Below are 25,118 nucleotides of genomic sequence, written 5' to 3'. Positions count from 1 at the left end.
ACAGATAATGATCCCTAGCCTCTGGGAGCTGACACCTTCCTGGTCAAGACAAATCAGAAAGAAAATACTAGAGTCAAATTTGCAACAAAAATCAAGTTATGCCAGGGGTAGCGTTTGGTAGGGAGGGTAGGGCTTGTTTTAGGTGGAGATGCAGTCAGGGAAGACATTTGAGTAAACATAGAAATGAACGGAGGAAGAGAATGCCAAGATGAGGAGAAGTATTGCAGAAATGGCCAGCATAAAGGCCTTGAGGCAGGAATAAGCATGTTTGAGGAGCAGTGAAGAGGCTGTGAGGCCAGAGAGGAGTGAGTGAGGGGTGATGAGGGCAGAGGAATCAGGACATGCCAGGTTCTCCCTCACCTCTAGGCCTTTGCTTCTGCTGTTCCTTCCACCAGACGCCCTTTTCCTCTTTACCCACTTTGAAAATTCCCAATTTGTCTTTCACAACTTAACTTCATTGCCATCCTTTCTGCCTCCTCCACAGTAGGGTGGCTGCCTCCTCAAAGCCACCACAGGCCTGGAATACCTTTCTCCTGACATCTTACACTGTGTCCACTCACTCATTCCACAAAGACTGAACGAGCATAGGCCAGACACTGGGCAATTTCAGAAAGTTACATTTAAAATAAATAAAACAGGGCCACGAGCCAGATATGACAGGGCATGGAGGTATTCTGGGAAGTTCTCAGAGGAGGGGACATTTAAACAGAAATCTAAATGATAAAGAAAGGCCAGCCTTGAGGATGTGATGGAAGGGCATTCCAAACCAGGGAACAGCCAGTGCAAAGGCCCTGAGTTTGGAAGGTAAGAATATTTGGGGAAGAGAGAGAAGGCCAGTGTTGCTGAATGGCGGTGTGTTGGTGAGGGGTGTGGTGGGGATGTGGCTGGACAGGTAGGCAGAGAGCTGACAGGACCACCTTGTAGCCCAGGTGAGGGTTCGGAAGTTTTTCCTAAGAGCTCCAGCCAGCTGGGAACAGGTTTTCCAGCAGGTAGAGGTAGGAGACGGGGTATGATTTAGGGTTTCCAAGGCCCCAGAGCAGATTGGAGAGGAGCCAGAGCAGCTGCAGTTATCATATCTGGTTGAAATTGTACAATTAGTCCTTCGTCTCCAAGTTTCAAGCCTGGAGGGTGACTCTGTTTCCAGTGCCACCAATGTCCCCAGCGGGCATTGATAAATAGTCGCTGAGTAAACGAATGCCGGAAGGTTGGAGTGAGAATTTGGCAGGTGTCCCCAGCTCCATCCGGGAAGGCAGCCTGGAACCTGGCAGGCAGCAGAGGGCCCATCCCTGGACTGGGTGGCCCAGTCTTGGGCTGGCTCAGATCCTTACTCTGCCACATCCTCCCATCTGTAAAATGGGTAAGGCTAGAATTAGAGGAAGACACCCTATTCCTCAGGGCAAGGGCCATAAACATCCTGGCTCCATAACTGGGATTAGGGTATTTTCTTTGAGCCTCAGTTTCCTCACCTGTAAATTTGGAGCAAAAGAACTCTGTCAAAAGGGTTATTTCATTGAATCTATAAATATTCAAGGAACAGCCAGGAGGCCAATGTGGCTGGAGGAAGTGAGCAAGTAAGTGGGAGGTGGGAGGAGAGGGGAAAGTTGAAGGGGGTCGTGCTTAGGACTTTGGCTTTTACTCTGAAGGTGTGAGCCATAGAGGATTCTAGGCAGAGGAGGGATGTGAGTTGACACAGGTGTTCACAGGGGCACTTGGCCTGTTGTGGGGGAAAACAGACTATGAGGCTGAAGGCAGAGCTGAAAGACTTGGGAGGAGGCGACTGCACTGGTCCAGGTGAAGGAAGACTGCAATTGGATCCCGTGGGGGCCTTGGGAGGGGAGAGAAATGGGCAGATTCTGGATTGGTATAATTTCTCCTTCTCCTTCTCTTTATTTCTCTGTTAACCCCCTCCACCAAGAGTCGCACAAAGGAAAAAGGGAAAGAGAAAACATCGTGCCCTGGTCTCTGGGACAACGCAAACCACGCACAGCCATGAGACACCAAGGAACCCGCAGCTCCCTGCACTTTGGTGGATCCCAGGAGGGCGCCAGAGTGCAGGCAACGCCGCAAGGGAGCGCTTCCCGCCCCGCGCCCCAGGGACTGCGGTTTGGTCCAGTCACCCGCTTGAAAGGGAGTCTTGAGGTGGGCCACGAGCCAAGCTGCACACTCCAGAGACTCTCGGAGACCCTTGAGAGGCCTCCACCCTCTGCCTCCGCATTTATGGAGCAGGAGTCTGCATTTATGGAGCACTATTTGCATACAGCAGCCCAAAGAAGAGGCTGATCCCCATTTTACAGCGAGGAAAACTGAGGCTCAGCAGCCACAGGATCCATGTGGCCCACAGCGAGTCAGTGATGGAGTTGCTATTCAACCTCCTTTTCATAACGGCAATAATAAAAATGACAGCTAACACTGATCGAGCGCTTACCGTATCGAGCACTAGGTCTGCAGTATCTTATTTTATCAACACTTGAGGGGTGAGCAGGTAAATTCTGTTTCATAGACGAGGCGCTCTTAGGGGTTTGGGGCTCCCCCCAAGGCATGAGGCGCTGGGATTTGAACCCAGATCTACCCAGAGCTTGTCTATAGGCAATGGGGAAGTTCCCGTGCCCTTTAACCCGGGTCCCGTAGGCCGAATGGGTCTAGAGGGCCTGAGTTTCCAAATACAGAGAGAGAAATTGGTTTTTGAGGGGTCCCAGGAGGCCCAAATGCCTCCGCTACTCCCTGCTTTAACCGGGCTCACTCTTTTCGGGTTCCCGCGCTCTCAATTGGGGTACCTCTGTACAGAGTGCGGATCCAGAAGGGCGCGGGGAGCAAACGAGGTACTGGTGGCTGCGGAGAGGGGCCGCCCGGCAGGCGGGACCCCGCAGCCCCGGGGGCCGCTGGGAGACCCGCCCCTTGGCCCCGCCCCCTCCCCGGGCGCCGACCTCGGCGGTCACGTGACGGGCCCGGCGGCCGCTGGGGCCGGAGGGCGAGGCGCGCGGGCGCGGCGGCCAGGCCAGGCAGGGTCGGAGCCTAGCAGGCCGGAGCGGCCCGCACGCCGGGCCTGGGTCTCGCCGTGCCCGCCCCCTTCCCTCCCTCCACGCCCCACACGGGGCGCACGCGCGCTCCTCCAGCCGCCCCTCCCTCCGCGCGGGGACCCCTGGCGGGTGGCGAGAGGACATGGCCAGCGACGCTGTGCAGGTAGGTGCACCTGCGTCCGCAAAGCTCCATGGCCGCCCGTCACCGGGGAACCCCGCCCGCGCGCTTCTGGGGTCCCCAGACGCCAGGGCGGGGGGGGGGCCTCCGGAGCGCCCTGTACTCCTTCCCGGGGCCGGCACCGTGGAGCCCCAGCACGGCCCACTTCTCGGCAGGTGGAGGTACTCACGGTGGGGAGCGGGGAGGTCCCGGAATCCCCCGAGCACCATGAAGCTCCGCCCCTCCCCGACAATTCGGGGGGACGCAGCGGAGGCGCGACTTCGGGTCTCTGAGGCTGGTTGTGCGTCCCGGTGCCTGTTGCCCCCGACACTCGCCCCCCCCTCAGCGTTCGGTTCCCGGCAGGTGCCGTTCCACCTGGTGCAGGTGCCTGGCACGGTGCCTCAGGAGGCGAGGAGGCCGCCCGGCCCGTGCCCTTCCCCCGCACAACAAAGCTCCAGCGGTCCCCGCCTCCAGACTGAGCTTTATGAGGGTCGACGCCACCCAGATTGGCACCTGTTGGCGGAAATGCCCGAGTCACCTCATTAGGTCTGGGGACGGGGGATCCACACGGCCACCCTCCGGGCTGTCAGGTGGAACCCGATCCCAGTTGGGGAGTGTCTGGGTCAATAGGCTGGGGATTCTCTCGGCCCTGGAATCCTACCTGGGCATGGGTGGCACGCGGGGTCAGCCCCTTCTCCCCCATACACATACACATACACAGGTACAGGTGACTGGTGCAAACCTGCCGCCCAGCCAGATTCTCCCTGTGCCACCTTGTGGACATTACAGTCCTAAACTCATCTCCCCTGGCTATGACAAGCAGGGCTAGGGTGACTTCTGACCTTTGGTTCAGTGACCCAAATCTGATACCTGTCCTGTGCCCACTTAGTACCTCACTATCCCTCCATTGTCCTGTGGTGCTGTGTAACCGGGATCTCATCTCCTTCTGCACCTGCTCTCCATCCCCTCTGTCTCCCCCATGTCCCCCTGTACCCCACCCCAGTCCTGCTGATGGCCTGCCAGCCTTGCCGAGGAGCTGGGCGTATCTGGTGTTGCAGATCACACAAGGTCAGACCTTGGGGCTGGGGAGGGCCAGGGTTCCTTTCTCTCCCCCCAGTCATGGGAGGGCTTTGTAGGAATCCCCCAGTGCATGCATGTGCTTGGTATGTACCAGACCTGACCCTGATGGAGGCTGTGATTCCTGGAACGAGGCTGGACCTGTGCCCTGGTTTTCCTTCCTATCTCTTACCCTCTTCCCTCCCTTCTCCCGTCCTGGTTATTCCTTTCTTGTGGCTGCTTGGGCTTGCCACTCTGTCCCTCTGTCCCAACGTGTGCCTGTCTGTTCTGTGTCCGGCAAGCGGATGTCCTGTCCAGATTCCGGAAACGCCCAAAGCATTGAAATCTCCGGACATGGGGGTCTAGATCCCTGGCTGCACTTGGAAACGGGGGTTTCTGGGAGGTGGGCCCTCTGAACCTGGGTCTCCTGCTCCACAGTGAGAGGTGGCGGGGAGCAGGGATTCTCCAAGGCTGGACCAGGCCTCTGATTCATAGGTTCATCCTGCTGGCCCACTGGTGACCTCTGCCCCCTGGGTAGGAGTGAGTCACTCCAGGGAGGAAAACCCAGGAGGCCAGGCTTCCCTCCATCCTGTGTTCGGCATATTCTCAGGCCTCAGCTGCTAGAGATGCAGCCGAAGGCGCCTGCTCCTCCTCTCTGCCTGGACCCCCATTTGAGCTGGCCCTGCTCCTGGCTGTACACCCCTGCTCTGCCTGCTGGGGACGGGGTGGGCCTGGGCAGTGGGCAGGGCCTGGTTGGGAGCGAGTAGTATTAGAAGACCCTGGGTTTAAATTCTAGCGCTGTCACTTCCTCACTGTGTGTCCTGGGCCCGGTGCCTTTGCCTCTCTGAGCCTCAGTTCTGACAGCAAAAAAATGGGACTAAGAGGGTGTTCATGGTCGTGAGGATGTAGACCCGGCAAGTGCTCTGCAGGCAGGACTGCCATGAAATCTTTACTGGTGGTCATGGTCAGCAGCCTAGGGTGTGAGTTTGTGTCCTTCAACCCAGGGTTTCTCCACACTATTGACATTCAGGGCTGAATCATTCTTTGAGGTGGGGACTGTCCTGTGCACTGTAGATTTTTGAGCAGCATCCCTGGTCTCAACCCACTAGATGCCAATAGCACCCCCTCCCCACCCCCAGTTGTGACAACAAAAAATATTTCTTTATCTTGCCAAATGTCCCCAGAGGTGAGCAGGTGTTGAAAATTGCTTATTTTTCCTCTCTGAGTCTCAGTTTCCTCACCTGTAAAGTAGGGGAGAATAATGGCAACTGCTCAACATTAAAGTAAGGGGTTGGTAGGATTGGGGGAGGTGAGGCCCTTGGCCTGCAGTAAACCCTCCCTGGGGGCAGCTGCCCTCAAGGTTGGTCAGGAGCAAGGAAGACTTACTTCATCTGTGAAATGGGTTCTTGCAATTTGAGGAGAGGGCCTGACAACCTAGCCTGCACTTGGATTCTGGGCACTCCTGTTTAAATCCTGGTTCTGCTTCTTGCTGGCTGTAGGACCTTGGGGCAAGTTATGACACTGTTCTGGGCCTCAGTTTCCTCATCTTGAAAATGGGGTGATAATAGCACTCGCCTCGTGGACTTAATTAGTTGACCTGGATGCAGTTTGGAGTAACTGCTGTTATTACTAGTCATACTTGAGCTTTAGAGGGCTGCTAGTTTGCTGGTCTCCAGTGCTGTGGGTCATGGTGTGGGTCTCAGGGAGGTCCCTAACCCAGCCTGGCACCCTAGGTCCCCAAGCTGTGGTCAGAAGCAGTGGCACCCAGAGAAGAAGCCGGAAGTTGGGACGGCCTGTATCTGCAGGCAGGGGGCTGGCCCATGTAAACACTCCTGGGCATTTGCATATTCATGTACACCTGTGTTCTGTGCACACGCTTGTAGGTATATGAGAGTGTGCTTACCCCTGAGTCAGCCCCAGGAGCTTGTATACACTTGGGGGAGCCTGCCTTCAAGTTCACTGAGACGGATGCTAAAGGGAAAGGTCCCCTAGATGCCTGAGAGCCCTGGAGCTGGCCTGGCGCAGGGGTTGCTGGGAGCTAGCAGGAAAGAGGAAGTGGCGGGTGAGAGGCCCTGGCAGGGCCGAGGTTCAGGAAGAGGGCGGGGTCCTCAGCCAGGACCCAGGATGGCGGAGGCTGATCCCCCTTTGGACCAGGAGCTGGAGGTGGGGGCTGGGGACCCTGTTGGGGGAGGGCAGAAGGACCCCAAGCAGCAAAGGCCTGAGGTCCTCCCCTCGGTACCCTCAGTTTTGGATGGAGGGGAGGAAATGGGTTGGGGTTTTTTGTTTGGAAGATGAAACTATCTGTGTCCTTTTGGGGCTCCCACGTCAGAGAGATAGAGGAAGAAGGAGACAAAGCTCTGATCCTTAGGGTCCCTTTTGTAGAGGACGAGAGGAGGGGAGACAGGGCCTGTCCCCGGGACCTCCTAGATTGGGGGTACAGCAGGAGAAAGATTGGGCCTGTCCCTGAGACCTCTTGGTTTGGGAGTATAGCACAGGAAGATGTGGCCTGCCCTCAGCACCTACTAATTTGAGGCACAGCAAAGAGGAGAAGGAGTCTGTTCTCAGGACCCTAACCCTGTAGTTTTGGGGGCAGCAGAGGCCTGCCCTTGATACTTCCTTGTTTGGGGAGCAGCAGGGGAAAGGTGGGGTCTGCCCTCAGGACCTTGTTATTTGGGTGGTCAATTGAAGGGAGACAAGGGCCTATCCTTGGGACCACGTAGTTTGGGGGGACAGTGGAAGAGAGATAGGGCCTATCCTATGGGGCCCTATCTTGTTTGAGGGGCACAGTGGTGGGACAGTGGGGCCTGTTCTCCAGAATCCCACTGTGTAAGAAAGAGATGAAGGGAGATAAGATGACACCTATGGGATCTCTGGGTCTGAGGAGACAGGGACAGGGCCATGTTTCACCTCCCAGTTTTGGGGGTCAGTGGACGTGGAGCAGCTCCTCTCTCAGGAGTCCCAGGCCAGGAGGAGGCCAGGCCTGGCTGGCCGAGTGCAGCCTGCATCTGGTGTCCTCCTGACCATGCTCTGTCCTCTGCAGAGCGAGCCCCGCAGCTGGTCCTTGTTGGAGCAGCTGGGCCTGGCGGGAGCCGACCTGGCGGCCCCCAGCGTGCAACAGCAGCTGGAGCTGGAGCGGGAGCGACTTCGGCGAGAGATCCGCAAGGAGCTGAAGCTGAAGGAGGGGGCTGAGAACCTGCGTCGGGCTACTACCGATCTGGGCCGTAGCCTTGGGCCAGTGGAACTGCTGCTGCGTGGCTCCTCGCGCCGGCTCGACTTGCTGCACCAGCAGCTGCAGGAGCTGCACGCCCACGTGGTGCTGCCTGACCCTGCAGCCACTGCCCATGGTGAGCAGGGCCTTCCCTGGGGGAGGTGAGATTTCGGGAATGCCACAGCCAGGGGGCTCACCCACGGGCTCCCAGAACGAGGCCACGCCTGTTCCTACTGATCCCCAGAGAGACACGCTCAGTTATGACAGCCTCTAGCCTCAACACACGAGAGCAAACATCAAAACCAATACCCAGACAAAGGTAGACATGGTCACACCAACACCCAGACAACATCCAGATGCTGACAGTGTCACACAAGTACCCAGACACACAGTCAGTCACACCGATACCCAGAAAACACCCAGGATCTTAGACACTAAGACCCATGTGAACACCCAGAGACTCAAGAGTCACCACCACACCCAGAACTTCCATACTGCCACCGAGCACCCCGAGAAATACACAGTCACACCAGTACACAGACAGCACCCAGACATTCTCATACGTGGTCACACTAGCCCCTCAGAGATGTACACACATGCAACTGCCCAGCTCTTCCAGATGTACCCTATCCCATCAACAGCCAAAGACTTACACCTACCATGGGACAAGGCCTGAAGATTCAATACCACTTACACCAACACCCAGCCCTTCCGTCCACATGGGCATATCAACAGCTAGAGACCTACGCTGCCATGTCAACACTCTGAGATAGTGAGAGAGGTCAGCCAACACACAGAATCTCATACAGTCACATCTCCACCTGGCGTCGCCTCCAAAGTCACACCACTCTCCAGAGAGTTGCATAGAGTCGCGCCAGCATCCAAAGACATAGAGGTCTGGCTGTACCCACACCCAGACACTCAGGTATAGTCACGCCAGTGCTTGAGATCTGAACACATAGTTGTGCAAACAGTTGGAAATGCATGCATAGGGTTGCCCCGGCACCCAGAATCTCACACAGTCCTTCTAACACCTGGCATCTCACATAGTTACACAAGCACCTAGGGAGACACACATGCGCTTTGCCATGCCAATACCCTGTGGGTTAGAGACATAACCACACCCATACCCGTGAACTCCACACAAGAATTAGGGGCTTCTGTCCACAGTCCTACCAACACCAAGGACTCACACACGCCTGGACACTTGCCCACGCCTATTCCTGCTCATCCTGCGCTAGCCCTGAGGGAGTGTCCTGAGGGGGTGCCCTGTGAGGGTAAGAGTGGTTGGACCTTTGGGACCCCGGTCCAGGGGCAGAATCCAGGCTGGGCAGAGGGCAGATCCTCTCAGCTGGGCCGAACCTCCCGGGCAGATGGAGGGGAGAGCCCTGGTGACTCTGTCCCACTCACCCTCTCCAGATGCCCCCAAGTTCCCCGGTGAAGGTGGCCCAGCCTGCTCAGCCACCAACCTGAGCCGTGTGGCCGGCCTGGAGAAGCAGCTGGCCATTGAACTGAAGGTGAAGCAGGGGGCAGAAAACATGATCCAGACGTACAGCAATGGCAGCACCAAGGTGAGGGCACCTGCGGGCACGCCCATGAGCAGGTCACGAGCCGGGGGCGGGGGAGGAGGGGCTGACAGGAAGCTGGGAGGCAGGACTGGGGTGTGGGCAGCGCCTGGGGATGTATGGGAACGGAGTGACTGGGGTGCTGTCAGACAGACATAGCAGAGACTGTCTCCCCACACTTAGTCGTCCCCTGGAGACTTAAGGGCAGCATGCAGCCACTTGTTGCTGGTGTCGTCTCTGGCACATGTCCACACAGTCATTAAATTCACACCCAAAGATTGGAGTTGTCGCACGGACACACAGCCCAGTCATACCACCACAGGGGACGTCACAGTTCTGCACCAACACCCAGAGATGCTCACAGACAAGCACAGTCAGTCAGATCTGCTGCTAGAGACACTTTCTCACACTATTGGAAGAGCAACCATGCTCGTGTGTGTGCACAAACACGACTTTCCGTGTGGGGACACAGAACATACAGATTATTTTATTCTACCTTTTATTGAGCTGTAACATACAGACATGACGTGCGGAAAACTTAAGTGTACAGCCCAGTGAATTTTTACCTATGTACACACCACCCCCATCAAAATCCAGAACTTTTCCAGTCACCCAGAAGTTTCCCTCCTACCCCCTCCAGTCAATACCCAGGCTTCCATCACCACAGGTTAGCTTTGTCTGGTTTTGAAACGCAGCACAAAGTAGTGGAAAAATCCACAACCAGTTTCCAGCACTTGTGCACACACGGGGTCCTGGGCTGTGCCCAGTCATTGCCATCCCTTGAACTGCACAGAAACATTTGGAGCAGGGGGCGGGGAACATGATCCAGACATACAGCAACGGTAGGACCAAGGTGAGGGCACATGGAGGCACCTCCACGCGCATGCACGCCCATGCACACTTACAGCAGACTGTCTCCCACACCCACTCAGTCACCCTTGGAGACTTACCCACGTGGCTACAATCAGGGCTACACCTGCCATGGGGACCACTCACCTACGTGCTGACAGTTGAGGCAAATACAGTGCTCACTGGTGCCAGTCATGGCCCTGAGCTCTACATATAGATCAGCTCCTTCAATCCTCAGCCCAATGGAGTCGGTGCTCCTAGTACCGATCCTATTCCTGCAGATTGAGGAAATAAGCCCAGAGAGTTTGAGCGGCTTGCCTGAAGTCACATAGCTGTGGCAGAGCAAGGATTCAAGGATTCAAGCAAGGATACATACATCACCCCTCTACATCCAGAAACACACCGATACAAGCACTATTACCCAGTTGCTCAGGGCCTGCAGGGTGTGGACATCAGGGCTGGTGGTGGGACCCCAGCCCTCCCGTTATGATCCATCTCTGCCTCCAGGACCGGAAACTGCTGCTGACAGCCCAGCAGATGCTACAGGACAGTAAGACCAAAATTGACATCATCCGCATGCAGCTCCGCCGGGCACTGCAGGCCTGCCAGCTGGAAAGCCAAGCAGCTCCAGATGAGACCCAAGGTGAGCCCCTCGCCCTAAGACAGCCTAGCCTGCCTTCCGCTGTGCACAGCTCAGCCCCCAGCCCCATGGGGGGATCCCTTTGTGGGGCAGGGAGTAGGTGCTGTCACTCACTCTGTGACTGGAACCTATTCCCAACCCTCTCAGGGCCTCCGTTTCCCATTGTGTTCCACTCAGAGTTTGTGATAGGTCAGGTATTGGCAAACTACAGCCCACAGGCTAAACCTGCTGCTGTCTTTTTTTTTTTTTTTGTAAATAAAGTTTTATTGGCACACAGCCATACCTATTCACTTACTATCATCTAAGGATTTTACACTGGGATAGCAGAGCTGAATAGTAGCAACAGAGCCTGTGGGGTCTGCAAAGCCAAAAATTTACTCCCTGGCTATTTGTAGAAAATAAAATTGCAGACGCCTGGACCAAGTGGTCGCTTTGTCACGTTGGCTCCCGTTGTATAGAACCATGGGTGTCCACAGCGTGTGTGTCTCTGTATGAATGCCTGGGAGTGTCTCAACCCAATTGACAACCTGAATTTGTGACCGGGTCTTGATGTATTGTGTGTAGGTGTGACTGTGTCTGTCCTAACAATGTCAGTCAGTATTAATGTGACATTGGCTGTGGGGACCAGCAGTTGTGTGTATGCCCTGGTATTCATAACTATGGTAGTTTCTGTGTTGCCATGACAGATAGAGGAGTGTCAGCTGTTGGTGGGTGTTAGGGTGTTTGGGCTGCTATGATAGCACCACAGACTGGGTAGCTTATAAACAGTAGAAATTTATTGCTCGCAGTTTTGGAAGCTGGAAGTCCAAGGTCAAGGCACTGGCAGTTCCAGTGTCTGGTGAGGCTCACTTCCTGGTTCATAGACCATCTGTGTCTTCTCACTGTGTCCTCATGTGGCGAAGGGGCGAGGGAGCTCTCTGTGGTCTCTTTTATAAGGGCGCTAATCCTATTCATGTGGGCTCCACCTTCGTGATCTAGTCACTCCCCACAGGTCCCCCCTCCTAATACCCTCACACTGGGGGTTGGATTTCAGCATCTGAATTTGCGGGGGACATAAACATTCAGGCCGTAGCAGTGAGGCTTGTAACTTAGAAGAGAGTGTATGTCTTTGGGAGGGAAGTGTCAGTGTGACTGTCCCTGGAACCTACAGCTGTGGATAAGTGTGACCATGACCTTGTGCCTCTGGGTGACAAGTTTCCTACACCTGTTTGACAGTATGTCCTTGTACCTATCCCGGTGCCATTGGGTGACTGACTGTGTCTTGTGTCAGGCTATGATTGTGTTCCTGTGACATCACACTGAGTGTGACAGCCAGCCTGGTTCCCTTCGACATTGGGTCTTCATGTCTGTGGGTATTGGTGACACTGCCCTGCCTGTGTGACAGTGTGATGGCATTTCTCTGTCTCTGTGCTTTTTGTCTGCGTGGCAGTGTGATTACGTTCCTGTGATTCTCCCCGGGCTGGAGATAGAGTCCTGGGAGTTCCGCCATGGTGTGACTGTGTCCCATACGTGTTTATGTCTTGTGATCATGTTCCTCGGCCCCTGTGACAGTGTCCCTTTGCTGGAGGAAATTGAGTTATTTCTAGTCTTCTGCTCTTAGAAAGAAGGCTGCCATGAATAACTATATTCGTATGTCAACTGCCGAGGTGTTTCTATGGGATACAGTCCCTGAAATGCGATTGCTGGATCCAAGGGTAAATACATTTATGATTTTGACAGATACCGTATGGTCAAACTGCCTCCATTGGAAGGCAACTTGTATTCCCATCAGCAATGAATAAAAGTTACTTTTTAAAAGAATGTGCCCCTGTGTCCGTGTGACTATCCTTGTGGCTGTCCAATTGTCCATGGTGTCCCCGTGACATTCCCTGACGACATGTCTGTCCCTGAGCCTGTGTTGACAGCGTGTCTGTGTGGATGACATTACTGCCCTGGGGTGACAGTCTCTGTCCCTGGGACCATCCTTGTGGGTGCAGTATTTGGATAAAAGACTGGGTGGAAGTGTTGCTGTCTTCCTGCAGGTGACAGTGTGACTGGCACTGTGACCGCACCTTGGGAGAAAGAAACTTGATGCCTGTTGGTGGTGAGAGTGTGTGTGGCCATTGCCTGTTCTTGTGGATGGCTGTGTGTCTGGGGCTGGTGTAGTCGGACCTGGGTCCCAGAATGGCCTCACGGCCCCGTGTCCCGCGCCCACAGGGAGTCCGGACCTGGGGGCCGTGGAGCTGCGTATTGAGGAGCTGCGGCACCACTTCCGAGTTGAGCACGCGGTGGCAGAGGGCGCCAAGAACGTGCTGCGCCTGCTCAGCGCTGCCAAGGCCCCTGACCGCAAGGCGGTCAGCGAGGTGAGGGGCGGGCCCTCGGTGTGTGTGCGCGCGCCCTTTGGCAAAATGTGGGTCGTCCCCATAGAGGGTGGGGGTTGCGGGGGTGGGGGGGGCTCAATGAAGGGGCGGAGCCTTGACCCAGTTGAGCCACGGTGAGGGATGGGGCTTCACCAAGGGGCAGTGCTTCGGTGGGGCAGGGCCTAGTTTTCGGTGAACTCTGGAGTAGGACCAAGATGGTTTGGGTTTTGGGACCTCCAGGGAGAAGGAATCCCAGGTGGGACTTAGTCTGGGGAGGGGTACCCCCAGCTGCGCCCCAGCCCGGTCCCTCCCCTCCCACTGCAGGCTCAGGAGAAGCTGACAGAGTCCAACCAGAAGCTGGGGCTCCTTCGGGAGGCGCTGGAGAGGCGCCTCGGGGAGCTGCCCGCCGACCACCCCAAGGGGCGGTTGCTGCGCGAGGAGCTCGCTGCTGCCTCGTCTGCAGCCTTCAGTGCCCGCCTGGCAGGGCCCTTCCCTGCCACGCACTACAGCACCCTGTGCAAGCCCGCGCCGCTCACAGGTGGGTGCTGATCTTCCCCACACAAACCCATCCCCATAGCTCTGGACTTCTGACCCCTTAGCGTTCCCTAACCCAGACTCCCACCCCATGGTTCCCTCCCTTCTCCATTCACTCCAGCCCCCTAGCATGCGCCCCGTTTCCCCAGTACCTGGACTTCCCGCCTTATCTTGTCCTCTGATTCTGGGTTCCTGACCCGAATCCTCCATTCTCACTTTCTCCACTCTCCCCACCTGGCCCTGTCTTTTTCCTGAAGCCATAGTGCCCTAGCTCTTCACTCAGAACCCCCAGCCCTGAACCTGTGACCCTGCCCCCTCAGGCCAGCCAGCCCCACCCTTCTTAGATCCCTCTGCTACTACCTCACTGGACTCAGTCCCTGCCTCAGACCACAGATCAGGCCTCTGAATTCGACTCTGCTCCTCCTTGCCTGGACCTCCGGCCTATGCCCTGAACCTCTGTTCTGTCCTTAAACCCCAGCATCCAGAGTTCCTCCCTAGCCTGGCCTGCCTCAGCCTGACCCCCTCCCCCTTGTCCCATATTTCTCATTTCTGGGTACATCCATCCATCCATGCCTCAGACCCCCTGCCCCACCCTGGTTGTTCCTCACCAACTCCCACTCGATGCTGGCTACTTCTGTACATGCCCACTTCACCTGTGGCCCCCTCACCTTGGACTGCCCCAAATGTGGTCCCCTCTGAGCCAGATGCTCCCTCAGGGACCCTGGAGGTGCGTGTCGTAGGCTGCAGGGACCTTCAAGAGACTATCCCCTGGAACCACTTACCCTCGACTGGGGGGCCTGGAACCCCTGACAGCCGAACCCCCTTCCTGAGCCGCCCAGCCCGGGGCCTTTACAGCCGAAGTGGAAGCCTCAGTGGTCGAAGCAGCCTCAAAGCAGAAGCTGAGAACACCAGTGAGTGGGCATCATGGGCCTGGAGGGATGAGGTGGGGTGGGAGGGTCCTGGGATGCCCCACATTTGTGACACCAAAAACATTAGTACATTACACCCATTAGGATGGATACGAAAGACGAAACAAAATACAACAACAGGTGTTAGGGAGGCTGTGGAGAAATTGGAACCCTTGTGCTCTGTTGGCGGGAAACAACTGCTGTGGAAAATAGCATGACAGGTCCTCAAAAAATTAAACATGGAATTGCCACGTGACCCAGCAATCTCACTTCTGAATATCTACCCAAAAGAGTTGAAAGAAGGGTCTTGAAGAAATATTTGCACACCTATGTTCATAGCAGCGTGGCTCAATAGCCAAAAGGTGGAAGCGACTCAGTTGTCCATTGATGGATGAATGGATAAACACAATGTGGTGTATCCACACAATGGATACACCTTTTTATTCAGCCTTAAAAAGGAAGGAAGTTCTGACACCCACTACAACATGGATGAACTTGAAGACATTATACTGAGTGAAATAAGCCAATTACAAAAGGACAAATACTGTGTGATTCCACATATGAGGTATCTAGAGTAGTCCAATTCATGGAGATGGAAAGAACAGTTGTTCCCAGTGACCGGGGGGTAGGGATGAGGAGTTAGTGTTTAATGGGGACAGAGTTTCAGGGTTTTTTTGGTTTTTGTTTTTTGGTTGTTTTTTTTAAAATTAAAGTTTATTAGGGTGACAATTGTTAGTAAAGTTACATAGATTTCAGGTGTACAGTTCTGTAATACATCATCTATATATCACATTGTGTGTTCACCACCCAGAGTCATTTCTCTTTCCATCACCATATATTAGAGTTTCAGTTTGAGCAGATGAAAAGAGTTCTGGAGATGGATGGCGGTGATGGTCATATAACTATGTATATATACTGAATATCATTCAGCTGTACGCTTTAAAATGTTTGTGATGGTAAATTTTATGTGAGTCAACCACAATAAAAAAAATAACTAATACATATGTACAAAAATGTATGTATCAAAGTTGAATAATGATAGAGGTCAAGAAATAGAACTCTCTGGAAGCCCCCTTAGATTCCCTCCCCAATTCCAGTCCCCTTCTCTGTCCTAGTAGATACTCCTCTGACTTTTATGGTTTTTTGCTTTTCTTTGTAGTTTTAGCACCCATGTATGCATTTCAAATCAATATAGTTTAATTTTGCCTGATTTTAAGACATCACATGTGGAATCATACAGAATATATTGCATGGTTGTGGCTTCTTTCATTCAGCATTTTTTGGGAGACGAATCCACATCATTGTGTGAAATTGTAGTTCATTCATTTTTACTCCTGTTTAATAGTCCATTCTGTTAAACTGAGCCATATCCAATTGTTGTCTTTTTTGTTTTTCTAGATAAAAAAAAAAGTTGAATATTAGCAATTTTGTGCTTCAGCTAATAAGACTGTATTATGGTTTATATATTAATTCTGTTAGTGGACAGTGAGCTGTTTCTAGTTTGGGGTCGTAATATAAACATTATATTTATGAATCTTCCGATGTATATCTGCATGCATTTTTCTAGGGTAAATACTTAGGAGTGTATTGCTGGAACTTGCGTGTAGAATAAAAGTGAATTTGGATTCCTACCTCACACCATACACAAAAAATCAACTAGAAGTAGATTAAAGGCCTTAATGTGAAAGGCAGAACCATAAAGCTTTGTCAAGATTGCATAGCAGAATATTATGATAGAAAAGAAGATTTCAGTAATAAGATATCAGAGATATCCCCCCCGCCCCAGCATTTCCTGACCCTCCCACCCCCACCCCTTTCCAGGCGAGGTTAGCACGGTGCTCAAGCTGGATAACACAGTGGTGGGTCAGACATCCTGGAAGCCATGTGGCCCTAACGCTTGGGACCAGAGCTTCTCCCTGGAGCTGGAGAGGGTGAGCAAGTTTGGGGGATGACGGGGCATGGAGGGAGGGGGATTCTGGGCCTTGGGCACCCCAAGTGATGGCCCTCTTCTTCTCTCTTGAGGCACGGGAACTGGAATTGGCTGTGTTCTGGCGGGACCAGCGGGGCCTGTGCGCCCTCAAATTCCTGAAGTTGGAGGATTTCTTGGACAACGAGAGGCATGAGGTCCAGCTGGACATGGAACCCCAGGGCTGCCTGGTGGCCGAGGTATAGCCCGACCCCTGACCCTGAGAAAATGTTCCTGCATCTCCTGCTCTCATAGAAAGGGAAGTTGTGTTTTTCATTGGTCTCAGAACCTTGGTAGAAAAGTACATATAATTAGACACCTCAGTGACAACTTAAGCTGGGATTGGTTTTGTTCTGATGCAAAATAAAAAACAAAACAAAACAAAAAAACAGGGAGCATTTGAGATCCTGCTTCCCAGCAATTGTTGTCAGTTTTGGCTCAAATAAACTCTTATAAAAATTCAAACAATAAAAAATAAAAATAAATTAAAATCACAAAATTTTGTTAAGCCAGAAAAGAAAAACAAAACTTGGCAACACATCATGGTGCATGGCAGCATATGCTACCAGAGCTACAGTCGAGTAGAGAAAGATTCCATCCGCAATGGTGTTAGGGTTCAAATCAGGGTATCTCACCCTCAGCACTGTAGACATTGGGGGCTGGCTCATTCACCATTGCAGGGATGTCCTGTGCACTGTGGGAATGTTGAGTAGCCTCCCTGGTTTCCACCAAGGATGCCAGTAGCACACCCCCAGTTTTGACAGCCAAAAATGTCTCCATAGATTGCCAGTATCCCCGGTTCGGGAGCCCATAGTCTGAACAACATTCCGAGCTGATCCCTGGTCGTATGAGCCACGCCCTGTTCTAATTACTTCGCTAATTAACTCATTAATCCTCACAATAATCCTAATGCACAGCTGACAAGAGGCAGCTGAGGGGCAGAGGACAGTCACTGGTCCCTTCATTTAGCCACAGTTATCCTCAAAATCTCTTTAAATTTGCCTCTAACATATCCACATGTCCTGTTTTATGTATATATACGTATCTTCCCATATCCATTTCCCTATGTGGAAATTGTTACGCGATCTCATAATCCAGGACCACTGCCAGAAAGGGGAGAGAAGGGCTGATTTCAGTGGCGGGGCGTGAAATTGTTCTTCCATTAGAAACTGTCGACAACCAAGCGAGAAGGTGGTGGGTGGCCCTGGGGGGCAACTTTTGAAGCCTTCTAGGTTTATCTCTAGAATTTGATTTTGTTTTATGCCTCCCAAAAACGCCATCCAGTAGAACGTTCTGCAGTTCTGTTGCAATGAGCCGACCATAGTTGTGTTCTATTGTAGAAGGAAATGTTTTATGTTGACGTCGTCCAATATAATAGCTGCCAGCCACTTGTAGTGTAGCTAGTGTGACGGGGGAACTGAAGTGTTAATGTTACTTAAATTTTACTTTACTAAATTTTAGCCACATGTGGCTAGTAGCGATTGTATAGATGCACATAAAAGGACACAGTTCTGTGACGTTAGCACCTTCTGGAAGGTGTGTTGGAGTTGAGAGAATTGAGCTAAACCAGTGGTTGCCCCACCTGGTTGGGCACCAGCATCACCTGGACGGCTTACTGAAACACAGACCGCTGCCCCCCCACCCCCACGCTGTGTTTCTGATTCAGTGAGTCTAGCGGGGCAGCGCGAGGATCTGCATTTCCAGCAGATCCCAGGTAATGTTGATCTGCTGGTCTGGGACCACGCTCGGGTTTGCTAGAGTTGAGTATGCATCTTGTGGGGTCAGAACCCCTTCCCACCCCTCGAGGAGGGCCTGAGTGCCTGCTGCTTATCTTTCCGAGATGGCACTTCAGGAGGTGGCCCTGCCAAGTGGTGGGTGGGTTTTATAACCCCTGAATACAACGTGATGCCTCAGTGATTGGAACCCGCCAAACGTGGCTGTGCACACCTGTGCTCCTAAGGGCTTCCCCACCCAGCTGCCTGGAGGTGGGCGAGGGTCCTCACCCGTTGGCCCCTCTCCACAGGTCACCTTCCGCAACCCTATCATTGAGAGGATACCCCGGCTCCGACGGCAGAAAAAAATCTTCTCCAAGCAGCAAGGTGAACGGATGGGTCCGGGCAGGGGAGAGGCCAGGGGTCCTGGTCTCCTCACCAGGGTGAGGCCAGGATGACACTGCCCCGTCCCCCAGGGAAGGCGTTCCAGCGCGCTAGGCAGATGAACATTGATGTGGCCACGTGGGTGCGGCTGCTTCGAAGACTCATCCCCAATGCCACAACCACAGCCACATTCAGCCCTGGGGCTTCTCCCGGACCTGAGGCCCGGTCCACAGGGTAAGGAGGGCAGGTCCTGGGGGTCACTTCCCAGGGTGCTGGGTCCCAGACACACCCTCCTTTTTTGTGCCGCAGTGACATATCCGTGGAGAAGCTGAACCTCGGGGCTGACTCAGACAGTTCCCCCCAGAAGAGCCCTCTGGGCCCTCCTTTCAGCCCATTGAGTCTGGTGAGCTTGCCCCTCCTTCCCCCTCAGCCTGGCTAGGCAGCATCAGGGGGCCTCGTTCCCAGCTCGAGGCTCAGAAACCGCCAGGAACTTCTTTGGGTCACACAGCACACCTCTGGCAGGACCTGGGTCCAGTTTTGTATTCTGGATAAAAATGTGAGCTCAAGAACAGGCCTCCTGGGTCCCCATCCCTGCTCTGCCACCTCCTAGCTGTGTGATCCAAGCCAAGCTGCTTCACCTCTCTGTGCTCAGTGCCCTGTAAAATGAGCATGTTTAAAACTCATGTGGATGATAGAAATCAAGATAGTTGTTTTCTCTGGGCAGGGAGGGAAGGGTTGGTTATAGACAGGAGGGAGACACAAGGGAGCCTGCCTGGTGGTGGGAGTGTACTGCATGTAGGTCAGAGGTCAGCACACTTTTTCCATAAAGGGCAATATAATCAATGTTTTCGGCTTTGTGAGCCAGAGAGTTCTAGCCATAACTATTCAACGTTGCTATTGTAGAAAGCAAGCCACACGATACTTACATACACAAATAGGCATAGCTGTTTCTGGGAAAACCTTACTGATGGACACTGAAGTTTCAGTGTCATGTCATTTTCATAGATCAGGAAATATTGTTTTGATTGTTTTCCCATCCCTTTAAAGACCGTTCTTAGCTTGCAGGCCATACAAAAAACAGCATTTACCCACCCTGCCTAGGTGATGGGGACCCGGATGGATACATATGTGACAGCTGGTCCCTTCACCTACCTCACTGAGTGCACTTTAGATCTCTTTTTTTAAAAATGAAAAGAATATACCGTAATAAGACCTAGCCGGACAGTCAACTCTAATACATCTTTGGGAGCAAAATTAATATAAGACCTGGTATTATATTTGTTATATTATAAAGACCCAGTCTTACAGTAAAATAATACCGGGTCTTATATTAATTTTTGCTCCAAAAGATGCATTAGAGCTGATTGTCCAGCTAGGTCTTATTTTCGGGGAAACAGGGTGTGCTTCATGGCATTGAACTAAATGAGATACCTCATTATATGAGATGAGTTTAGTTAAAAAAAAAAAATCCAAAAGTTTAATAACACCAATGGGTGGAAAGGATGTGGGAAAACAGGCAGCCAGTGGGGGGCGTGCCAACCACTGCGTCCCCTTGGGAGGGCCTAGCTGGATGAGTTAAAATTGGACACTATATTGACCCAGAAATCCCACTGCTGACATCTCTGCTGGACCTTCATACAAATGCACCAGTATGTTCACTGTGGCAGCTTTGTGTGGGCTAAAGAGTGGATACAACCTCAGGGTCAATCCATGGGAACCAGAGCTAAACAAATGACAAAATGGAATAGTATGCAGCTGTGAAAATGAGACTGGTCTCGTGTGCTGGCATAGAATGATCCAAGACAGATTGTCCAGTGGGAGAGGCAAGGTTGGAATATTGTCAATAGTGGATGCAAGAAAAACTTGGAGCTTGTCCCGGCCCTTTGGTTTGTGTGGGTATGAAATATATCTAGAAAGATACCCAGGAAATCATTCCCAGTGGCTGGCTCTGGGGAGGGCAGCTGGGAAATGTGTCAACCTGTTTGCACTGATTGAATGTTTAGAACTGTGTCTCTAGTGAAGGATGATGGACCAGTAGGTGATTTTCTTTTCCCCATAAAAATATTAATTCTGATTATTTTTAGTACATATACATGTGGTATAAAAGTGGCTCCAAAGGGCTAATACCATTAAAGGGAATAAGTAGGTAAATAATAAATTATGTTTACAGCATGCAATGGGCTGGGGAGAAAAATAAAGCAGAGAAGGGGGACGGGGAGTGTTGGTATTGGGGGGTCCTGTTAGTTATTTAATAGGGTAGTCAGCTGACTGCCTGCAAAGATGACATTTGAATAAAGGCCTGAAGGTGAGGGAGGAGCTGTGCAGGTGTCAAGAAAAGAGAGTTCCTGGCAGGGGGAACAGCCCATGGAGAAATGCCTGGTGTATTCAGGACACAATGAGAGGAGTTGTTGCTGGAGGGGAGTGAGCAGGGGGGCGAGTGGGAGGGGAGGTGGGTTGGAGAGGTGACAGGAATCTTAGTGGCTGTTTGTTATGGGATGCTCTGACCTACCTCACTCTGACCCCCTCTCTCCACCACAGAGTTCCCCAATCCAGGAAACCACCACCACACCTGTGCTGCCTTCAGAGACCCCGGAGACCTCAGGCCCCGCGCTGTGCAGGTGACACCCCTCCCCCATTCACCACCCACCACCCGTGCCTGCTATCCCCGTCCCCACCAGTGTCCTCTCTCCACAGCCCTCTCAGGAAGTCACCCCTGACCCTAGAAGATTTCAAATTCCTGGCAGTGCTGGGTCGGGGTCACTTTGGGAAGGTGAGATGGCGTGCAAGAGTTTGGAGGGCTGGCAGTCTACACCCCTGGGTCCCTGGGCTAACTGCTAAGGCCAACCCTGCCCACTGCGGTTCCAGGTGCTGCTTTCTGAATTCCGGCCCAGCGGGGAGCTGTTTGCCATCAAGGCTCTGAAGAAAGGGGACATTGTGGCCCGAGACGAGGTGGAGAGGTGGGGACCCTGCTCAGATCCTCTGAGAACCTCAGTCTTCTTTTCTGGGAAATGGGAGACAAAGCAGTTCCTCTCACAGTTATTAAGCTAGTATTCAATGCATAATAATAACTCTTAGAAAACACCCACTCTGCACTTTACATTCATTAACTTATTTGTTCCCCATGACAGCCCTATGGAGTAAATACTGTTGTTATTGTTCCCATTCTGCTAACGGCACAGAGAGGTTGAGCAAGTTACCTGAGGTCATGCAGCCAGTAAGCCGCAGGCCCAGGATTCAAACCTAGAACACAGGTTCTGAAGCCTGTGCTCTTTTTTTTTTTTTTTTTTTAGGAGGGTGCAGCTCACAGTGGCCCCTACAGGGTGTTATAGCACCACGCTCTAACCAACTGAGCTAACCAGCCACCCTGAAGCTTGTGCTCTTAATGGCACCATTGCACTGCCTCTGCTTTGGGGTCGGGGCCCTGGGATCAAATCCTACCTCTGCCACAGACATGCTTAGAAATCCTGGGGAGGCCCTTCTGAACCTCAGCCTCCCCGTCTATAAAAGGGGAATAATAATGCCTTTCTTGTAGGGTCGTCAGGTGGGTTAAATGAGAGGCTGCATCGAGAGAGTCTGCACAATGCCTGTCCCCCTGTAAATGCTCAGGAGAGGCACTGAGATTGTCCCCAAACTTCCTGACATCCTTTTGTTAATCAGGCCCCCAACTCAGACAGGCTTAGCAAATAGACGAATTTCTTGCTCTGGATCAGAAAAGTCCAGGGGTGGCTGCCTTCAGGCATGGCTGTATCCAAGTGCTCAGGTGATGTCTGTCAGTGCTGCTTTCCTGTGTATGGGCTTTGCTTGCAGTCCCCTCACTGAGGAAGAGATGCCCCCCACCCCGGCAGTTTAAGGCTCACCCACCAGCTTTAGCCATTCTTTAATAATTCCAGCAGGAATCTTGAGATTGAGCCCCACTGGCTCCGCTTCCTCACTCCTGAACCAATTCCTGGCCAGGAATATGGGTTGCTCCAATCAGCCCACTCCTGCCAGTTCTCCAAAGGGAAGTTGGGGGAATGTTACTGGGATGATGGATTCTAGGTGCCTATTTAACAGACACGGCTGCTGAGGTTCAGAGACATTAAGCAGTTTGTCCAAGGTTGTACAGCCTTGCGAGGCCCTCAACAAATACCCGATGATTGAGGATTCTAGGGAGTGTGAGAGTCAGGGGTAGGGATCTACTGTGCTCTCTGACCCCTGCCCCCCATCCTGCCTAGCCTGATGTGTGAGAAGCGGATCTTGGCAGCAGTGACTAATGCAGGACACCCCTTCCTGGTGAACCTGTTTGGCTGTTTCCAGACACCGGAGCACGTGTGCTTCGTGATGGAGTACTCGGCCGGTGGGGACCTGATGCTACACATCCACAGCGATGTCTTCTCCGAGCCCCGTGCTGTGTGAGCCCAGCCCCCCCCCCCCCCCCCCCCCCCGCTCCCTGCACCCTGATGCCTCAGCCCCCTTCCCGCTCCTCCCCCTGCAGGCCCCACCTCCCCCCAGTTCCTGGAGTTTGGGGGGACAGGTGAGCTTTTGAGGATGTGGCAGCCAGGTCTTGTCGGGAGGCCCAACTCCCTCACACCATCTTCTCTCTGCAGCTTCTATTCGGCCTGTGTGGTGCTGGGGCTGCAGTTTCTGCATGAACACAAGATTGTCTACAGGTGTGTGCGTGCGCGTGCACACGCTCGTGCATGCGTGCTCTGCCCACTGCGGGGCCCTCAGGCTTCAGGCAGGGCCCCGATCCCCACTCATCCATCTTTACATTCCCCCAACCTCTCACAGGGACCTGAAGTTGGACAATTTGCTCCTGGACACCGAGGGCTATGTCAAGATTGCAGACTTTGGCCTCTGCAAGGAGGGTGAGGGGCGGGGCCGGGATTGATGGGCTGGCCTCTGGTGATTAGGCAGGGGGTGGGGAAAGGAATGGAGTCCCCAACCCTACCCAGGTTATCTCACACCCCCACCCTTGACCCTGGGACAGGGCTGGCTGGACCACACAGTGTTTGAGTTGGGCTAGAGCTGGGACACCCTCTACCCCAATAATCTCTCATGGCCCTGCTGTCGCAGGGATGGGCTATGGGGACCGGACCAGCACATTCTGCGGAACCCCAGAGTTCCTGGCCCCCGAGGTGCTGACGGACACATCGTACACGCGGGCGGTGGACTGGTGGGGACTAGGCGTGTTGCTCTATGAGATGCTGGTGGGCGAGGTGAGACTCCAGGCTGCCCCACCTTGCCTGTCCCTGGGTTGGCATTGGAACCTCTGTGTGCCCAGGGGTGGGATCAGAATCTGCCTCCACCACGTGTGTGATCAGGGACAGGTGGCTTTGCCTCCCTGTCCTCAATTTTGGAATCTATAAAATGGGGTACTACCTTCCGGTGTGAAGCTGCGCAGAAGTCTCAGGTGGGGCTGGGTGTGGTGTGGCCAGAAGAAGGGCCTAATGCACCTGGTTCTCGGGTTCTGCCCACATTTTCCCTGTCCCCAGTCCCCGTTCCCAGGGGATGATGAGGAAGAAGTTTTTGACAGCATTGTCAATGATGAGGTTCGCTACCCGCGTTTCCTGTCAGCTGAAGCCATCAGCATCATGCGCAGGGTGAGGACCCTCCAAGCTGGGGTGGGCTGGGGAGGGCCTCTGGGGCCCAGAAGGGGAAGACTGACACAGTGCCCCCTTCCTCCCAGCTGCTGCGGAGGAACCCGGAGCGCAGGCTGGGGTCCAGCGAGAGGGATGCAGAGGATGTAAAGAAACAGCCCTTTTTCAGGGTGAGGACCTCCCCCCAGCAAGGGCCTGGCCACCTCCCCTCAAGACCTTGTTGCTTCACCTGTAACATTGTCACCCCGTTTCTGTCTCCTTCCCTCACCCCTGCTGACACTCCTACACTCACATCTACTCCAGGCTGGCCTGGTGGGAAGCACTGCTCTCTGTATAAGCCCGGGCCCTCCCCCCCACTGACCACCAGGGCCCCCATGCTCACCCCGTGAGCCTTCCTGAGCTCCCAGTCCCCTACTTTTCTCCTCTATCTTGTGACTCGTTAGGCTGATCCCCACAGACCCAGGCTGGATGGGGCACACGGGGCTTGTCCCTCCTGCGGTCTGCCCCAACTCCCACCCTGACCTCTCCCTTCTCTCCCTACAGACCCTGGGCTGGGACGCCCTGCTGGCCCGGCGCTTGACACCGCCCTTTGTGCCCACGCTGTCAGGCCACACGGATGTCAGCAACTTCGATGAGGAGTTCACAGGGGAGGCCCCCACACTGAGCCCGCCCCGCGACGCGCGGCCCCTCACGGCCACAGAGCAGGCAGCCTTCCGGGACTTCGACTTCGTGGCTGGGGGCTGCTAGCCTTCTCCCCTGCCCCTGCCCAGCTGTTCGTAGTTTTTAAAAATGCCTTTGGGGTTTGACCCCCCTCCATGCATCCCCGGCTTCTTGTGTGCAGGAATGGGGGTGATGATCGGGGGTGGGGAGAGTGGCGGAGGGCTTTGGGAGTCATGGGCAGGCGTCTTGGGTTATGGTGGAGGAGTTATTTGAAGAGGGCCAAGGGAGGGTGGGGACTTGGGGCTGTCGCTTTGGTGAGGAGCTGGACAGGCCACGGTGGGAGGGGTTTCGGAACTGTTCGGGGATGTCGGCAGAAGCAATGATGGGCTATTGTTTGAGGGTACGGCCTTGGGGCTATGTTTGGGGAGTTCAGGGCCGTATGAGCGAATGGCTGCGGGAGTCAGTTCTGGCAACAAGAGGGGCAAGAAGCGCCCAACCCTCTCACTCTGCTCCCAGCAGAGCCGCGGTCCCGGGGTTGCTGTCC

General features: G+C 53.7%; 1 protein-coding gene across 3 annotated transcripts; it reads left to right on the top strand.

Annotated features, from left to right (window-relative positions):
* Nucleotides 1-2,940: 2,940 nt before the first annotated feature.
* PKN1 (protein kinase N1) lies at nt 2,941-24,734 on the top strand. 3 transcript variants are annotated; one of them, XM_033135354.1, is made up of 23 exons: nt 2,952-3,180; nt 4,178-4,242; nt 7,271-7,574; nt 8,858-9,009; nt 10,360-10,495; nt 12,689-12,834; nt 13,156-13,369; nt 14,082-14,276; nt 16,095-16,204; nt 16,296-16,439; nt 18,263-18,338; nt 18,428-18,569; nt 18,645-18,738; nt 20,874-20,953; nt 21,030-21,105; nt 21,201-21,292; nt 22,550-22,726; nt 22,922-22,984; nt 23,106-23,182; nt 23,391-23,533; nt 23,810-23,917; nt 24,004-24,084; nt 24,458-24,734. In XM_033135354.1, exons 2-23 carry the CDS (start codon nt 4,186-4,188, stop codon nt 24,659-24,661), a joined length of 2,871 nt encoding a protein of 956 aa, XP_032991245.1. In that variant the 5' UTR covers nt 2,952-3,180; nt 4,178-4,185; the 3' UTR covers nt 24,662-24,734. The 3 variants fall into 3 exon arrangements, with proteins under 3 accessions (XP_032991246.1, XP_032991245.1, XP_032991244.1); XM_033135355.1 differs by lacking the exon at nt 4,178-4,242 and having other exon boundaries at nt 2,941-3,180; XM_033135353.1 differs by lacking the exons at nt 2,952-3,180; nt 4,178-4,242 and adding an exon at nt 6,281-6,393.
* The last annotated feature ends 384 nt before the right edge of the window (nt 24,735-25,118 follow it).

The sequence above is a fragment of the Rhinolophus ferrumequinum genome, chromosome 18 (genome assembly GCF_004115265.2).
Source record: "Rhinolophus ferrumequinum isolate MPI-CBG mRhiFer1 chromosome 18, mRhiFer1_v1.p, whole genome shotgun sequence".
Classification (NCBI taxonomy): domain Eukaryota; kingdom Metazoa; phylum Chordata; class Mammalia; order Chiroptera; family Rhinolophidae; genus Rhinolophus; species Rhinolophus ferrumequinum.
This window is presented reverse-complemented; position numbering and strand designations above follow the sequence as displayed.